Source organism: Budorcas taxicolor, chromosome X, assembly GCF_023091745.1.
Source record: "Budorcas taxicolor isolate Tak-1 chromosome X, Takin1.1, whole genome shotgun sequence".
NCBI lineage: Eukaryota > Metazoa > Chordata > Mammalia > Artiodactyla > Bovidae > Budorcas > Budorcas taxicolor.
The window spans coordinates 82,132,523-82,151,781 of record NC_068935.1 but is presented as its reverse complement, the minus strand read 5'-3'; the positions used below and the strand labels follow the sequence as shown (position 1 = coordinate 82,151,781).

General features: G+C 39.2%; 1 protein-coding gene across 1 annotated transcript in view; it reads right to left on the bottom strand.

Moving 5' to 3' along the window:
• The window catches only part of OPHN1 (oligophrenin 1), a 597,166-nt gene that overhangs the window by 109,003 nt on the left and 468,904 nt on the right, over positions 1-19,259 (bottom strand). Inside the window, exon 18 of the mRNA XM_052663238.1 lies at positions 10,783-10,942. Within this exon, the coding sequence (XP_052519198.1) occupies positions 10,783-10,942 (160 nt within the window). The remainder of the gene's footprint in view (positions 1-10,782; positions 10,943-19,259) is intronic.

The following is a 19,259-nucleotide window of genomic DNA, read 5'->3' as shown; positions in this document are numbered from 1 at the left end:
AACCTTTCTCAGTATCCGAGAAATAGTTTTTATACTTTAAAACTTTAATTATCTCTGTATTTGTATCTGTATTGTTTATGCCCCCTCTCTCTTATCTTAATGGCAGTTACCCTGAAGCTATCTGAAACAACCTGATCTTTGGTGCTAGTCTGGCCACCACTGTCTAACTGAAAATTTTCAAAAGGGCTGGCTTGAGAAAGTTTGAAGGCCACTTGGTTATTTCCTGTTGAAGCTGCTTCCACAAAGTTACCACTTAAATCAGCTTAAGTGTGTCTCTTTCATAAGACTTTGCTAAAAGTGGCAAGAAGCAGCTAACACATATCAACATGATATTTTTCAACCAGTACCACTACAGCTAGCGGCTCTGTTAGAAAGTGATCTGATTTATAAGGAATCAGTTGTAATATAATTAACAAGTGTTTTGCCATGATATGACTAGGGTTATCAGCTTCTTTGCCACTAGTACCACCTAGGAACCTCTCTTTTAGAACATGTCTGCTGTAACAAATTTTCATAATTGTCTGTTGTTTGGATAGCATAATTTCTGTTATTCAAAAAGTTCACTGTTTCTATTTCCTAGCCTTTCTATTGTATTGTTTAGTCCATCCACTCAATCTAAAAATTTCACTCAATGCATTTTCCCATTCTATATTTTCAATTGGTTCTTATTTATATCTCCTGTTCCTTTGCTGAGTCTTTGTACTTCTCTACAGAAATTTTCCATTGTTGTTCAGTCACTAAGTTGTGTCCAACTCTTTGCGACCCATGGACTGCAGCATGCCAGGGTTCCTTGTCCTTCACTATCTCCCTAGGTTTGCTCCAACTCATGTCCATTCAGTTGGTGCTTTCCCAGCATCAGGGTATTTTCCAATGAATCTGCTCTTTGCTTCAGATGGCCTAAGTATTGGAGCTTCAGCTTCAGCATCAGTCCTTCCAGTGAATGAATATTCAGAGTTGATTTCTTTAGGACTTATGGGTTTGGTCTCCTTGCAGTCCAAGCAACCCTCAAGAGTCTTCTCCAGCACCACAATTCAAAAGTATCAATTCTTCAGTGTCCAATCTTCTTATGGTCCAACTCTAACATCTGTACATGACTACTGGAAAAACCATAGCTTTGATTATATGGAGCTTTGTCAGCAAAGTGATGTCTCTGCATTTTAATATGCTGTCTAGGTCATACTGAGAGAGCTAATTATTAGGTGGGTTGATCTAAGAGTCCTCAAGGAGGGAGGGGTCCAGGGATCTCAAGGAGGAGAAAGGACACAGTCCATAAGACATTTTTTCTTAAATTCTGAGCTGTTATGAAAACAATATTTTAAGATTAACTTTCTTTAAGCCTAATTGGGGGCAGGAGGAAAAGGGGACAACAGAGGATGAGATGACTGGATGGCATCACTGACTCGATGGACGTGAGTTTAAGTAAACTCCGGGAGTTGGTGATGGACAGGGAGGCCTGGCATGCTGTGATTCATGGGGTTGCAAAGAGCCGGACACGACTGAGCAACTGAACTGAACTGAATGATTACACAACAGAGCAACTGATCTTGCTCAAGGGTATGTTTTTCCTCAAGCTCTGTGCTAATGATTATATAACAATGTATCTTGCTTGTTTCTCCTAATAAGAACATTCTGACTGATCTTGTTATTTTAAGACTTATGTTGTGGGAGTGGGTCTGGTAAAACCTTTCTGCTGTTAGTTCTAATCTTGTTAATTTAAGATGTATGTTGTGGGAGTGAGTCTGGTAAAAATATATAAGGCCTTGATAAGACTAGCAAGTGGGGCACTCTCTGTCCTTCTGATGTCTATGTCAGAAGCTTTCTCTGTCCTTTTCCACTGTAATAAAACTTCTGCCACACAAAAGCTCTGAATGATTAAGCCTGGTCCCTGGTCCCCAAGCTAAATCTTCAGGGATTAGGCAACTAACACTGTTCACCTATCAACACCTTTCCTTCCAAGGAGCAAGCCTTCCATTTGTTTCAAATGTATTCCTAATTGGTCATTAAAGCATTTTTATGCTGAATGCTTTAAAACTCTTATCAGAAAATTAACAATTATATCATCTGTCATCTGTGTTGCTACTGGAGGTCTTTTCTCATTCACGTTGAGATCTTCCTGGTTCCTGGTATGGAAAATAATTTTCAACTGAAGTCTGTACATTTTGAGAATTATGCAAATCTTGTTTTTGCTTATACTTTCTGTTAGTGCAGGCCTCCTCTGACAGTGTCTCTGATGGGGGAAGCACTATCTTATTATTACCAGGATGCCTGGAAATCCAGATTTTCAACTTTCCCTCTACATCCCCATGGGAAGGAAAAAATTCTTGTCACTGATAGGCAAAAGTAGGAGTTGAGGCTCCTCACTACACCCTGTTCTAGAATGTGAAGACAAGTGGACCTTAGGAAGAATTACTAAGAACAAAGCTAGTGGAGGTGATAGAATTCCACTTGAGTTACTTCAAATTCTAAAAGATGATGCTGTTAAAGCGCTTTACTCAATATGCCAGAAAATTTGGAAAACTCAGCAATGGCCACAGGACTGAAAAAGGTCAGTTTTCATTTCAATCCCAAAGAAAGGCAATGCCAAAGGATGTTCAAATGATCATACAATTACACTCATTTCATATGCTAGCAAGGTAATGCTCAAAATCCTTCAAGCTAGGCCTCAACAGTATGTGAACCAAGAAATTCCAGATGTACAAGATGGATTTAGAAAAGGCAGAGGAACCAGAGATCCAATTACCAACATCCGTTGGATAACAGAAAAAGAAAGAGCATTCCAGAAAAACATCTACTTCTGCTTCATTGACTACTACATGAAAGCCTTTGACTGTGGATCACAACTGTGGAAAATTCTTAAAGAAATGGGAATGCCAGACCACCTTACCTGCCTCTTGAGAAACTGGTATGCAGGTAAGGAAGTAAGTTAGAACTGGACATGGAACAATGGATTGATTCAAACTGTGAAAGGACTATGTCAAGGCTGTATATTGTCCCCTGGCTTATTTAAATTATACGCACAGTACATCATGCAAAATGCTGGGCTGGATGAATCATAATCTGGAATTAAGATTGTCAGGAGACATGTCAACAACCTCTGATATGCAGATGACACCACCCTAATGGCAGAAAGTGAAGAGGAACTAAAGAGCCTCTTGAGGAAGGTGAAACAAGAGAGTGAAAAGGCTGGCTATTATACAGAGTGAAGTAAATCAGAAAGAAAAACACCAATACAGTATATTAACACATATATATGGAATTTAGAAAGATGGCAATTATGACCCTATATGAGAGACAGCAAAAGAGACACAGATGTAAAGAACAGACTTTTGGACTCTGTGAGAGGAGAGGGTGGGATGATTTGAGAGAAGAGCATTGAAACATGTATATTATCATATGAGAAACAGATCGCCAGTCCAGCTTTGATGCATGAGACAGGGTGCTCAGGGCTGGTGCACTGGGATGACCCTGAAGGATGGGATGGGGAGGGAGGTGGGAGGAGATTTCGGGATGGGGAACACATGTACACTCATGGCTGATAAATGTAAATGCATGGCAAAAACTACTACAATATTGTAAAATAATCAGTATCTAATTAAAATAAATAAATTAATTAAAAAAACCAAACCTCCACATTCAAAAAACTAAGATCACGGCATCTGGTCCCATCAATTCATGGCAAATAGATGGGGAAAAAATGTAAACAGTGGTGGATTTTATTTTCTTGGGCTCCAAAATCATTGTGGATGGTGAATGCAGCCGTGAAATTAAAGGATGCTTGCTCCTTGAAAGAAAAACTATGACAAACCTAGACAGAGTATTAAAAAGCAAAGACATCCCTTTGCCAACAAAGGTCAGTACAGTTAAAGCTATGGTTTTTCCAGCAGTCATGCATGGATGTGAGAGTTGGACCATAAAGAAGGGTGAGTGCCAAATAATTGATGTTTTTGAACTGTGGTGCTGGAGAAGACTCTTGAAAGTCTCTTGGACAGCAAGGAGATCAAACCAGGCAATCCTAAAGGAAACCAGTCCTGAATATTCATTGGAAGGACTGATGCTAAAGCTCCAATACTTTGGCCACCTCATTCGAAGGGCCAATTCATTGGAAAAGACCCTGATGCTGGGAAAGATTAAGGGCAGAAAGAGAAAGCAGTGACAGAGAATGAGATGGTTGAATGGTATCACTGACTCAACAGACCTGAGTTTTGAGTATACTCTCTTAGATAGTGAAGGACAGGGAAGCCTAGCATGCTGCAGTCCATGGAGTTGCACTGAGTCAGACATGACTTAAGTGACTGAACAACAACAACAACTAGGCCCTGTTGATACCACTCTGGCTGGAAAAGAAGGGTGTCCATTACTTTTCCCCACATGGTCTTCTTTCCTTTGACACCAGTGTGGTAGACTTATTACCACTGAGTGATAATGTCCTGTATTTCCAGCAGGCCTCCTCTGACATAATAGATGGTGGGGGAGGTTGAGGATGAAGGTGAGCATGAAGTCTGGTTCCCAACTGGCCTCCTTGAGATAATCACATGGAGCAGGAAGAGGTTGGTTGAGGTGCCTTGTTACAGACTGGCTTTCCGCTCTGCCTTTGCTGAGACTGGGGGTGAGGCCTCAAGTTTTTGGTGGCATTTTGGTGTGAAGGGGTTATCAAAAATTTTTTTTTTTTGTTGTTAGGCTGTTTTTCTCCAGTTCCCTTGGATAGTGAGAACAGGTTTTTGCTGGGACCATTTCGACTGTACCCATTGATGTTCTTAGTTTGTCAGCTTCTATACCACTCAATCTGGGAAACATGAGGCAAAAACAAACCTCTGATGACTTGTGGCCCCATCATTCCTCAGGTCCCAAGATCCATAGCTGGTCTGGTGTGCCTTATTCCCTTCAAATTTTAGATTCTTCATTTTTTAATTTTTTAAAAATTTTATATTGGAGCATATTTGATTAACAATGTGTTAGTTTCAGGTGGTTCAGTTATACATATTCATGTATCTATTAATTTTAAAGTACTTTTCCCATTTAGATTACAGAATATTGAGCAATGTTCCCTGTGCTATACAGTAGTTCCTTGTTATCTGTTTTAAATATAGCAGTGTCTACTTGTCAGTCTTAAACTCCCAGTTTTTCCCTGCCCTTTACTCTACTCCCCTATTAGCCATAAATTTGTTGTCTAAGTCTATGAGTCTGTTTCTGTTCTGTGCTGGTTTCATATATAGTGTCTAGTGTTTTTAACCTTTTCAAGTAGAGGAATAAAATATGCACATTAATGCATTTGTGTATGTGTATATGTACTGCTTTTCTTTGACAGAATGACAAAGAAGAAATTATTGAAATGACAATTGGAACCAGGAGTTGAGAATAGGTAAAGGGTGGAATTCTCTTTTATTCTACACTTTCTTCATGGTTGGAAATTTTTACCATGTATTGCTCATATTTATGGAGATGGCAATGGCACCCCACTCCAGTACTCTTGCCTGGGAAATCCAATGGACGGAGGAGCCTCATAGGCTGTAGTCCACGAGGTCGCTAAGAGCGACTTCACTTTCACGCATTGGAGAAGGAAATGGCAACTCACCCCAGTGTTCTTGCTTGGAGAATTCCAGGGACGGGGGAGCCTGGCGGGCTGCCATCTATGGGGTCGCACAGAGTCGGACATGACTGATGCAACTTAGCAGCAGCAGTAGCAGCAGCTCATATTTAAAAATTTTAAAAACACTTAAAACAGTAGATACTTTTCAGTACCTGTCTTACATGACATGTCTTGGGAACTGGAAACCACTGTCCACTTGTTCCTTCCGAAAACCATCTCCTTTCCAGGAGTCTATGACTCCCTAGCTCCTCATTCTCCTGTAACTGAACGTTCTTCTTCTTCTTCTTTTTTTTTTTTTTTTTTGAATTTATTTTGTGGTCTCTTCTAATGACCCTTAAAACATTGGCACTCCCTAGGTTTCAATCTTTGGTCTAACATTTATTCTCCTGCTTCAAGTATTCCCTAGGCAAGACTATTTGCTCGCATGGTTTTAACCACTGCTTCTATGCTATAAAAGGCCAACTGTATGTCCCTAATCTTGTTTTCCTATCTTACCTCAGAGGTCTCACAAGCCTATCTATCATAACTTGTCCCAAACTGAACTCATGCTCTTCTTTTTTTTTCCAATTCTTCTCCTTCCTCAGCCTATCCATCATAGTAAAATGGCAACTTCATCCTTCCAGTTGCTAAGATATAAAACCTCGAAGTTATCAATGACTCCTCTTTGTCTCCCATATTCCACATATGATTTGTCAGCAAGTCCTGACAGCTCTGCCTTCGAAATTATTTAGAATCTAACCATTTTTCACCATCTCCACTGTTTGTACCACCATCATCTGAGGTACAAACCACTTCTTAATTCCATTATTGAAACAGGTTCCTAATCAGTCTTCTTGCTTCTACCCTTGTTCCCCTACAGCTGTTATCCATCCAGAATATTTCTATTAAGTCAAATCATGTCATTTCTCTAGTCAAAAACATCACTTTATCCTACTCAGATAGCAAAGTCAAATTCCTTCCAAAGGTTTCTAAGGCCCTATAGGATCTATTCAGCTCTCCCTCCCTATTTCCTCTCTGAACCTATATTCTTCTGTTTCTTCTTTTGATTCATCCATTCTAGCCAATCTGGCCTCATTTTTGTACCATGAACATGATAAGCACATTTCTGCCTCAGACATTTTCTACTTAACATTTCTTCAGCCTAGATTGCTTTCTCCACTGACACCTGAATGAACTATTCCTTTATTTCTTGTAGGTCTCTTCTCAGAAGAGGTAGGTCTTCTCAGAAGACCAATGAGGTCTTCCTGGGCACTGTATTTAAAATTTGAAAATCACTTCTCTCAACTATTCCTATGCCCCTTTTCTGCTTTACTGTTCATCTTAATGGTCATCACCATTTAATATACTATATATTTTACTTACATGGACACTGCTTTTCTAATTTACATAAAGGTTGTATCTCCAGCGCCTAAAACAATACCTGGCAAATGTGGGTTCAGCTCAGTTCTGTTCAGTCGCCCAGTTGTGTCTGGCTCTTTGCGACCCCATGAACCGCAGTACGCCAGGCCTCCCTGTCCATCACCAAATCAAGAGTCCACCCAAACCCATGTACATTGTGTTGGTGATGCCATCCAGCCATCTCATCCTCTGTCGTCCCTTTTTCCTCCTGCCCTCAATCTTTCCCAGCATCAGGGTCTTTTCAAATGAGTCAGCTCTCCACATCACAAATGTGGGTACTCAATACATATTTTCTGAATGAATGAACCAAACCAGTTAATCAATATATAATATTTGCTCTTCAGACCATGAGTCAGAAAATTATAGCTCACAGGTCTGCTGCCAGTTTTGCCAATGGAATTTTATTGGTTTGACAGAAAACAACAAAATTATATAAAGTAATTATCCTACAATAAAAATATAAATTAATTTTTAAAAGTTTGTCAATTCCTGCTTTGGATTCATAGTCAACTACTTCTAAGATATTGATCTCTGGATATATTTCAGAAATCTCAAATCCAATATGGCCCAAATTGATCTTTTTCTCCATCCCTCCAAAATTTTCTCATTCTGTATTTCTTACATGTATGAAGTACAGCCCCATCCACACAGTATCCCAAATGTAAGTCTTCATCATACTACTTAAGTTTGAAGCAAGGCTTTCCCAAGCTTGTAAGAGAGTCAATTTCTAGGCCAGTTGATAAGAAGTCCGGGGTCCCCGAGGAGCAGAAAGGGGTCTGGGGCTCTCAAGGAGGAGATAGTGGTCTGGAATTCTCAAAGAGGAGGAAAGGACAAACATTTTTTTCTACATTACTTAGTCACATAAAATGTTTTTTTCTTTAAGCCCAGAGCTAATAATTACATAACAAAACAACTCAGCTTAAACTCTGTACTAAGGATTATATAACAATAATGTATCCTGCTTGAGAACAGTTTCTCCTTCTTGAAAACCTTCTAACTAATCCTGTTATCTTAAAATGTATATTATGGGAGTGGGTCTAGTTAGATCTTTCTATTGTTAGTTCTAATCCTATCATCTTAAAATGTAAGTTGTGGGAATGGGTCTAGTAAGATCTTTACAACCTTGAGACATTCTTTTGATTTATTATAATAATCAATTAAAAAGTAGCTCCCTTGCTAAGACTAACAGGGGGGCACTCTTTGGCCTCCTTCTGATGTCTATGTCAGAAGCTTTCTCTGTCCCTTTTTCAGTTTAATAAAAATCTGCTACACAAAAGCTTTTGAGTGATCAAGCCTGGTCCCTGGTCCCAAAGCTAAGTCTTCTTTGGAGATCAGACTCCAACATCTTTCATCATAAGCTATCACTTGCAAGAACTATTTCAAACATTCCAAACTCCTTAATGAGTCAGAGTCTAGTCATTTTAGGATATGGCCACTGTCTGCCTCCAATCACATCTCCTGCCACTCCTATTTCCATTTCATGATCCAATAACATAAAATGGTTAGGGATTTTAGGCCCTTGGGCCTTAGTTCATGCTGGACCATCTTCTGGAAATTTCATTTCCCTATTTTCCTTTCTTTCCCACTTTAAATACTGATATAGGTTGTACTTCTCTGCAAGTACCCATCTTTGATAAACCCAAAGTGCCCCGTATATACCCAGTAATACAACTGTACCAAAATGATTGCTGAGGCAGCACAGCATAGTGATTAAATACTTCAACTCTGAGCCAGGTACTTGGATTTAAATTCCAGGTTTGTCACTAGCTAAGTTTGGGGCATGTAACTATCACATGTGGGTGTGTGCTCAGTTGCTTCAGTCATGTCTGACTCTTGCTACCGGTACCATGAACAGTAGCCCACCAGTCTCCTCATTCATGATATTTCCCAGGCAAGGATACTGGAGTGGGTTGCCATTTCCTCCTCCAGGGGATCTTCCTGGCTAGGGGATTGAACCAGAGTCTCCTGCAGCTTCGCATTGTCAGGTAGATTCTTTACCATTGAGCCACCTGGGAAGCACAACTATCACACAGCATGTGTTTATTATCAACTTCACATTTCAGCTGAAAAAAAAATGACTACCAGAGAAGTTACATTATTTAAGGTAACAAAGATATTATGGCAAAGAATACCAATTGTTCCCCAAACCCATGATCTATTTCTTTTAGTAAAAAAACTAAAGTCTTAGCTGGACACATGGCTGCCCCAAATAAAAACTAAATTTCCCTGCTTCTCTTATAGCTAGTGGAGAAGACAATGGCAACCCACCATGGACGGAGGAACCTGGTAGGCTGCAGTCCATGGGGTCGTGAAGAGTTGAACATGACTGAGCAACTTCACTTTCACTTTTCACTTTCATGCATTGGAGAAGGAAATGGCAACACACTCCAGTGTTCTTGCCTGGAGAATCCCAGGGACGGTGGAGCCTGGTGGGCTGCCATCTATGGGGTCGCACAGAGTCGGACACGACTGAAGTGACTTAGCAGCAGCAGCAGCTTATAGCTAGATGTGACCATGAGATTAAGTTCTGATAAATGGTATGTAAATAAAAGTAATATGTGAGACTTCCAGGTCATTGCCTTAAAGGAAACAGCTATATCCTCTTCCTTTCTTTCATCCCTCCCAGTTGATATAATGTAGAAAACACTTGGTCATGTAAGTGAAGCAACACCTTAGGGATGACAGAACAACAAAGAAGTAACCTGAGTTATAGTCCTTGTGAAATCACCTTATCAGGCCTGGACAAACTTGCTGAACTGTTACAGAACCAAGAAATAAATGTCTTGAAGCTGTTGTGGTGTCTTAGCAGCTTAATCTATGTATCTTACCTAATGTATCCTATCCTAAGAGCTTGGATTTGAATGGTACATACCACCTGGACTATATCACCAGTCCCTTCCCCATGAAGAAACTTTTTTATTGAATTGTGCTCTGCTAAGGATTGGGGGCAGGAGGAGAAGGGGACAGCAGAGGATGAGATGGCTGGATGGCATCACTGACTCGATGGACCTGAGTCTGAGTGAACTCCAGGAGTTGGTGATGGACAGGGAGGCCTGGTGTGCTGCAATTCATGGGGTCACAAAGAGTCGGACACGACTGAGCGACTGAACTGAAGAGGGTACTGGCTGCTAGAAAGCTAAGAGTCAAATGTAGGGTCATTCATAGCAAGTGTATGCTGCTGCTAAGTCACTTCAGTCGTGTCCAACTCTGTGCGACCCCATCAGGCTCCCCCGTCCCTAGGATTCTCCAGGCAAGTGTATAGGACTTGTCAATAAATATTTCTTGTCTAGCTTCATCCTTGGGTTTATTTTCTGTCTGTATCATTATTTTTCACTTTTGATTTGACCTAATTATAATGTACACTACCTCATATTTTACATACCATAAAAATATAACACCTTAAATTCTTTCAGAATGTGATGGGATTTAAATAAGGGGATTTAAACCATTTCTTTATGGTTTAATTGTACAAATACCATTTTTACACCTATCATTTTCCTTTGTTTACATAATTGTGTCCATATTATACAATTAATTCCTTAAAGGTATGGACTGTGATATTTTTCTTCTTCTATACATTCTTGCATGGAGCTTGACAAAAAAATAGTTGACTACTCAAGCAATGTTTGTTGAATAAATGAATTTCACAAGGTCAATAATGCTATTAAATGTCACTATATCATATGGAATTTCCTTCCATTGTAACCTGAGCCAGAGAGAAGATACAGCTTTAAAAATTGGCTAGGGGAAAATGTCACATGTTTGGTGGAGTGATGGTGAGGACAGGAAATACATACCTTGACAAAGTGCTCAATTAGGATTTCCACCACAATATTCTGGAATTTGATGTTCATCATGGCAGCCACAGTGTCCTCCTGAGCTCTCATGAGAGTGGGCCCAAAGATCACCCCCATGTTAGAGGGGGTCATAAGATTCTCTTTGCTGTGCTCACATACACTGCCAGAAGAGAAAGAAAATGATTAACAAGATTTTTTCCAAGACCCTCTTGTAACTAAAACTGTGTTAGATGCTTTAGGGGGTAAGAGAAACTACAAAGCAGAAGAAAAGGAGAGTTCCAAAATATAAATGGTAAGAAAAGATTACAAAGGAAGCAACTAGCAAAGAATACAAGATAGTGTTTAATTAGGGGCCAAAGTGAAACATAGCTAACTTAGTTCGTAGCACTGTACAAGTCACGAGAAGGGAAGTAGATGGCTATGGTGTCTGGAAAGACAGGTGAGAAGCAAGATGGCATTCCAGGGCAAGAGTTACAGCATATATAAAGAAAAAGCACATAGAGAAAGTTCCTACCACTCTTAGCAGTCAGGAATCTAATCTCTTCCTCAGCTCTAGCTAGAGAGGCAAAGAGCTCAAAGAACCAAAAGAGATCTTTAAGAACAGCACTTTTGCATTATCCTTACTTTATAGATGAGAAAATAGAGGTCCAATGAATGAGATTTGGCTGAAGCCATAATCAGTTAGCTTGATTACTGAAGGGCCTGTAATCCAAAATTTTCTTGTCCTTAATTACGTTCTTTACTTAAATTACCTTTAGTGGCTTCCTATTACTTATAGGGCACTGCCAATTGTCCTTAAAGTAGCAATTAAACTCTTCAGTAACTTGCCACCTACCTCCAATCTCAATGCACAGCCTGGGCTCTGAAGCTGACCTGGGTTTGAATCCCAACACTGTCACCCATTAGATGTGTAACAGTGCATGTTGGTGACCTAACCTCTCTGGGCTTAAACTTTCCCACTTGTGAAAATAGTATACATCTCAGAAGGTTGTGAAATAAATAGAGCTAAATTACATTAGAAAGGTATCCTAGAAATATTTAATTAGAAGTATCTACTATTATAATGACCTCTCCGGGAGGCTCCATCTAAAAATTGCAGACATATAACACCCATAGGTTGTTGTTGTTCAGTCTCTAAGTGGTATTTGACTCTTTGCAACCCCATGGACTGTAGTAACTGGGCTTCCCTGGTGGCTCAGAGGGTAAAGTGTCTGCCTGCAATGTGGGAGACCTGGGTTCGATCCCTGGGTTGGGAAGATCCCCTGGGAAAGGAAATGGCCACCCACTCCAGTACTCTTGCCTGGAAAATCCCATGGATAGAGAAACCTGTAGGCTACAGTCTATGGTAGGCTACAGTGGACTGCAGTAAGTCTGGCTTCCCTGTCCTTCACTGTCTCCTGGAGTTTGCTTAGATTCATGTTCATTGGATCAGTGATGCCAACCAATCATCTCATCCTCTGTTGCCTGTTTTTCCTCCTGCCCTAAATTTTTCCAAGCATCAAGGTCTTTATCAATGAGAAAACTCTTCTCTTCAAGTGGCCAAAGTATTGGAGCTTCAGTTTAAGCATCAGTCCTTTCAATATTCAGGGTTGATTTCCTTTAGGATTGACTGGCTTGATATCCTTGCCATCCAAAAGACTCTCAAGAGTCTTCTCCAGCACCACAGTTTGAAAGCATCAGTTCTTTAGTACTCAGCCTTCTCTATGGTCCAACTGTCACATCTGTACATGACTAATGGAAAAACCATAGTGTGGACTATATGGACGTTTGTTGGCAAAGTGATGTCTCTGCTTTTTAAGATGCTGTCTAAGTTTGTCACAGCTTTTTTTCCAGGGAGCAAGTGTCTTAATTTTAAGGCCTCAGTCACCATCCACAGCCATCTTGGAGACCAAGAAAATAAAATCCACTGTTGTTTCCATTTTTTTCCTCATCTATTTGCCATGAAGTGATGGGACTAAGTGTCATTCATGATATTAGTTTTTGAATGTTGAGTTTTAAGCCAGCCTTTTCACTCTCCTCTTTCAAACTCATCTAGAGGCTCTTTAGCTCCTCTTCACTTTCTGCCATAAGGGTGGTATCATCTGCATATGTGAGGTTGCTGATATTAATCCCAGCAATCTTGATTCCAGTTTGTGATTCATTCAGCCCAGCATTTCATATGATATATTCTGCATATAAGTTAAATAAGCAGGATGACAATATACATCCTGATGTAATCCTTTCCTAATTATGACCCAACCCATTGTTCCATGTCCAGTTTTAACTTTTGCTTCTTGACCTGCATACAAATTTCTCAAGAGGCAGGTAAGGTGGGTATACCAAAGTATACCCATATCTTTAAGAATTTTAAACAATTTGATGTGATCCATACAGTCAAATGCTTTCAAGTAGTCAATGAAGCAGAAGATGTTTTTCTGGAATTCCCTTGCTTTTTCTATGATCCAATTGTTGTTGGCAATATGATCTCTGTTACTCTGCATTTTCTAAATCTAGCTTGTACATCTGGAAGTTCTCGGTTCATGTACTGCTGAAGCCTAGCTTGAAGGAGTTTGAGCATTACCTTCCTAGCATGTGAAATGAGTGTAACTGTGAGGTTGTTTGAACATTATTTAGCATTGCCCTTTGGGACTGGAAAGAAAACTGACCTTTTCCAGGCTTGTGGCCACTGCTCAGTTTTCCAAATTTGCTGGCATATTGAGTGCAGCACTTTAACAGCATCACTTTTAAGATTTGAAATAGCTCAGCTAGAATTCCATCACCTCCACTAGCTTTGTTCCTAGTAATGCCTCCTAAAGTCCACGTGACTTCACACTCTAGGATGTCTTGCTCTAGGTGAGTGACCACACCATTGTGGTAATCCAAATCATTAAGACCTCTTTTTGTATAGCTATTCTGTGTACTCTTCTCATGTCTTCTTAATCACTTCTGCTTCTGTTAGGTCCTTACAGTTTCTGTCCTTTATTGTGCTCATCTCTGCATGAAATGTTCCCTTGATATCTCTAATTTTCTTGAAGAGATTGCTGCTGCTGCTGCTGCTGCTGCTAGTCGCTTCAGCCATGTCCGACTCTGTGCGACCCCATAGATGGCAGCCCATGAGGCTCCCCCATCCCTGGGATCCTCCAGGCAAGAACACTGGAGTGGGTTGCCATTTCCTTCTCCAATGCATGAAAGTGAAAAGTGAAAGTGAAGTCGCTCAGTCGTGTCCGACTCTTCACGACCCAATGGACTGCAACGAGGCTCCTCCACCTGTGGGATTTTCCAGGCAAGAGTACTGGAGTGGGTTGCCATTGCCTTCTCCGAGATAGACTAGTTTATATGTATATACATATATACATATAAACATATATACATATATATATATACACACACATACATATATATATATATATATATATATATATACCCTTTTTTTTTCAAATTACAAGCACTATATAAATATGAAAAAAAAGGTTAACAATTATGGAAATAATTTCTAGCCTACATATAAAGTTACAAGTATTTAGAGTTGGAAGGAGCCATAAGGGACACAGTCTCTGACCTTCCTGGTGAATTACCTGCACTGAGACACAGAATGATGAAGCAGCTTGCCCCAGGTCACTGAGTTAAAACACAACAATGCTGAACAAGAGAGCAGAGCAAAAAAATCCAGTTCATGGCACTTTCTACTGTGCATTCAGTTCAAATAACATATGAGTGCCTACTATGTGCAAAGTACTGTATAAAAAATGAAAATACCCTTGTCTCTGCTATCAAGAAGATCACAGTTTACACGGGGAGACAGACTAGTAGTAGTTACAAAATAAAGCATAAGTAGAATAATAAAAAGTACAGTTAACTATCTTTTGAATCAAATATGATTTGCTTTTTCCTCCTATTGGGCCTTTTCCCACAATTTAATCAAAATCTACCTATCCTGTCCAATAACAAAAAAGGTACATATTAAGAATCATACAAATAAAATGTGAGGAGTAGGGTAACTGGTTTTGTGCTTGGTACACCTCTGTTATGTTTCATTTCTTGTTACTACTGTACATTATTTTTGTAACCTTTTAAAATGCTTAAGGTCAACACATTCCTTCATAACATTCTGAGTTAAAAATTTTATATTACTTTATAAAATTACATTATAAAGACTGTAGCAAAAAAGAAATATGCCACACATCACTGAAAAAGGAATGAAATGATGCTGTATGCATTAGCTTTGCTAGTTGAAGAGATCGTTAGTCTTTCCCATTTTATTGCTTTCCTCTAGTTCCTTCCATTGATCATTTAAGAAGGCTTTCTTTTCTCTTCTTGCTATTTTCTGCACCTCTGCATTCAGATGGGTGTATCTTTCCCTTTATCCTTTGCCTTTCTCTTCTATTCTCTCCTCAACTATTTGTAAGGCCTCCTCAGACAACCATTTTGCCTTGTTGCATTTATTTTTCTTTGGGATGGTTTTGGTCACCTCTTGTTCATTGTTACAAACCTCCATCCATATTTCTTCAGGCACTCTGTCTACCAGATCTAATCCCTTGAATCTATTTGTCACTTCCACTGTATAATCATAAGGGATTTTATTTAGGTCATACCTGAATGGCCTAGTGGTTTCCCCTACTTTCTTCAATTTGAGTCTGAATTTTTCAATAAGGAGTTCATGATCTGAGCCACAGTCAGCCCCAGGTCTTGTTTTTGTTGACTGTATAGAGCTTCTCCATCTTTGGCTGCAAGGGACATAATCAATCTGATTTCAGTATTGATTATCTGGTGATGTCCATGTGTAGAGTTGTCTCTTGTGTTGTTGGAAGACGGTATTTGCTATGATCAGTGCGTTCTCTTGGCAAAACTCTGTTAGCCTCTGCCCTACTTCATTTTGTACTCCAAGGCCAAACTTGCCTGTTGCTCTAGGCATCTCTTGACTCCATACTTTTGCATTCCTGTCCCCTATGCTGAAAAGGAAATCCTTTTTTGGTGTTAGTTCTGGAAGGTCTTGTAGGTCTTCATAGAACCATTCAACCTGTATTTCTTCCGCATTAGTGGTTGGGGCATACACTTGGATTACTGTGATGTTGAATGGTTTGCCTTGGAAATGTACTGAGATCATTCTTTCATTTTAGAGAATGCACTCAAGTACTGCATTTCGGACTCCTTTGTTGACTATGAGGGATACTCCGTTTCTTCTAAGGGATTCTTGCCCCAGAATAGTAGACATAATGGTCATCTGAATTAAATTTACCCCCCCCCCCCGGTCCATTTTAATTTACTGAATCCTAAAATGTTGACACATATACTACACTGCCTAGATAAGGTTTTCTGGCTGTATTATGCTATTTCAGATCTCCATATATTTGCTTCATGCTATTTCCTCTGTTTCTAATGTCTCCATCCTCCTATATCCAAAGAATGTCTATTTATCCTTTGGGATTCACTTTAGGTGACATCTTCTTCAGGGCTCTCTTAGCCCACTGTCCTCATCTTGATTGACACCATTGGTAAGTCTAGCATGTTGCAATTTTCTGTTTCCTATCTGCCTTTCCTACTAATTGATAAATAACTTCCAAGTGTGTGTGTGCCTCACACAGAGCAGATACTGATAATTATTTTGATAGAACTGAGAGACTCTAGTGCTCTTTTATGTAGTAGTAGTTCAGGCAGCCAAGTAAAAACTGTTTGGCCCTTGGTCACTTTGGTTGTGAGTTGAGGGGATAAGGCAGTGGAATAGCTCACTGAAAACCAAATTGAAAATCCTGTCCAGATCAAGGCCCTTGAAAGATTCACTGGCATCAAGAGGCAGGCTCTAGTCACTGAGTAAATTGACAGGGACTGAATCCTTAAACAAATCCTAACGAAATCTGTTAATCCCATGACAAAGGCTGGGTACCATTCAGATGATAATGAACAGTAACTATTCACTGGCCTTTGATATAGCTGGACTGGTGATGGATCCCTTTCAACCTTAAATACTTACACAATTAATTAACCTTTATTCTTTAGTGACAGAATTGTTTAGATGTTGAAATAGAAAAGCAACTCCATGCTGCCACCAAGGGATCCAGAATGGCTAAACCATTAGTAACAAATCAAGGACACTAGTGAGACAACAGCCTCCAGCATGTATGATTGCTTATCTCCTTCTTAGAGTTTTGCAAGAAAGTTACTTTGGTTGAATATGCAGTTCACCTAATCCCATAACTCCAAAAGGCGTAGTATTTGATCTCTGAAGCCTAGTTTCACAGAGGGAAAAGCACTTAGTCAAGGTCAATTGTGAGTATATGGCAATACAGGGATTCAAACCCATATCTGTTGGGCTCCAAGTCTTACAGTCATCTCATTGCATCCCACTGCCTCCTTATCTAGTATCTAGTTCCTGTCAAGAAATCAGCCCCAATGGGATCCTTTTTAAGCTAAAGCTACCTTATATTTCTCTGATGTATTTGCTTGGTATTTCATTTAAGACATTCTTTTCCTTCTTGGTCTTCTTATGAGATTTGACAGTTACTCTATTCTCTGGGGAAATTTCTTTCCATGTGATATATCTCCTTTTATTATACATTTTGAAAACCATTAAGAGGCATAATTTTTGGTTAATAAGATGAACAAAACCAAAAATAAGGGCATCATGAGTAGTGAATTATGTAGGAGTTGGTAACATGAATTGAGAGCAAAGAAATCTTAAATTCTCTAGGTCACTTAGACTAGAGAAAATGGGTACAACTTTTTGAAGATCAAATTTAAAACAAAGAAACAGGTATTATAGGGAGGTTATAAGAAGGGCTTCCCTGGTGGCTCAGACAGTAAAGAATCGGCCTGTAATGAAAGAGACCTGGGTTTGATTCCAGTTTGGGAAGATCCCCTGGAGGAAGACATGGCAACCCATTTCAGTATTCCTGCCAGGAGAATCCCCATGGACAGAAGTGCCTGGTGGGCTACAGTCCATGGGGTTGCAAAGAGTTGGACATAACTGAGTGACTAATCACAGCACTTAAGAAGCCTCAAGTTTAGGAAAAAATAACTTTGATTGAATGGTTTAGATAGGAGGTTATAAGTTTTGTTTTTATAGACATTTTAATTTATAACCTCTGATCTAAACCATCTAATCAAAATTCCTACTTTATTATCCAATAATCCCAGTTCTAGGTACATATCCAAAGGAAATGAAATCAAAATTTCAAAGAGAATATCTGTATTCCTATATTCATTGCAGCATTAGTCACAATAGCCTGTGTCTTTAGATGGACAAACAGATAAGGGTATACATACAATGGTTTATCAATACACCTTTCAAAAGAAGGAAATCCTGCCATTTGCAATAACATGGATCAACATGGAGGACACTATGTTAAGTGAAATAAGCCGGACACAGAGAGTGAAATGATGGTAGTTGCCAGAGACTGAGGAGTGTGGTGGAAAAATGGGGTGATATTGGTCAAGAGGTACAAAGTTTCAGGTACATAAGATGAGTAAGTTTGGAGATCTAATATATATCAATATGAATGTAGTTAACAATATTGCATTTTCCTCTTGAAATTTACTAACAGGGTATATCATAAGTGTTCTTACTAAAAAGAAAGAAAAAGAAAAAGCGAGGAAGGAAGGAAGGATGGAAGGAAGGGAGGAAGAAAGAAAATGGTAACTATATGAGGTGATGTTGTTATTTAGTCACTAAGTTGTGTCCAACTCTTTTGCGACCCCATGGATTATAGCCTGCCAGGCTGTTTTGTCCATGGAATTTCCCAAGCAAGAATACTGGAGTGGGTGGTCATTTCTTTCTTCAAGGGATCCTCACAAGCCAGGGATCAAACTGGCATCTAATTAGCTTTATTATGGCATTTATTTCACAGAATATAGATATACCAAATGTCATTATGGTATATAAGTTATACAGCATAAATTATACAACTTTATTTGTCAATTAAACCTCAACAAGCATGAAAAAAATAAAAGCAAAACCTAAATAAGTTCATTAAACTGGTTCCATCAATAATGTGTTATATGACTTTGGGCATATCTTTTTCTATCCCTAAGTATCTGTTCATTCACATCTAAAATAAGATTATTGTGTAATCCAAAAAGCCTTTTGGCTCTGCCATTCAGTGACTCTATGAGCATCCTCTCTGGAAAATAATTAGAAAAAAAGACAGTCACACATTATGTGTCTACTGTTGGAAGAACACAGAACCATTTATTAAGTATGTTTGCCCTCCTTACTTGAAACACCCTCTCAAAGAAAATCCAAAATAACAACAACAACAACAAAAACTCAAATCGCACAAAAAAGAAATAAAAAGAACTTGAATCAGAGCAAGCCTTTTGATTCAACTATGGTAAACTAAAGAACAAATTACCTGCTTTATTTAACAAATAAGTTATAAGAAAAAAGAAAAAGATGAAGAAGGAACTAATAGTACATCTGATGGGCTCAATAAAGGACAGAAATGGTAGGGACCAAACAGAAGCAGAAGATATTAAGAAGAGGTGGTGTGGCGGATTCATGTTGA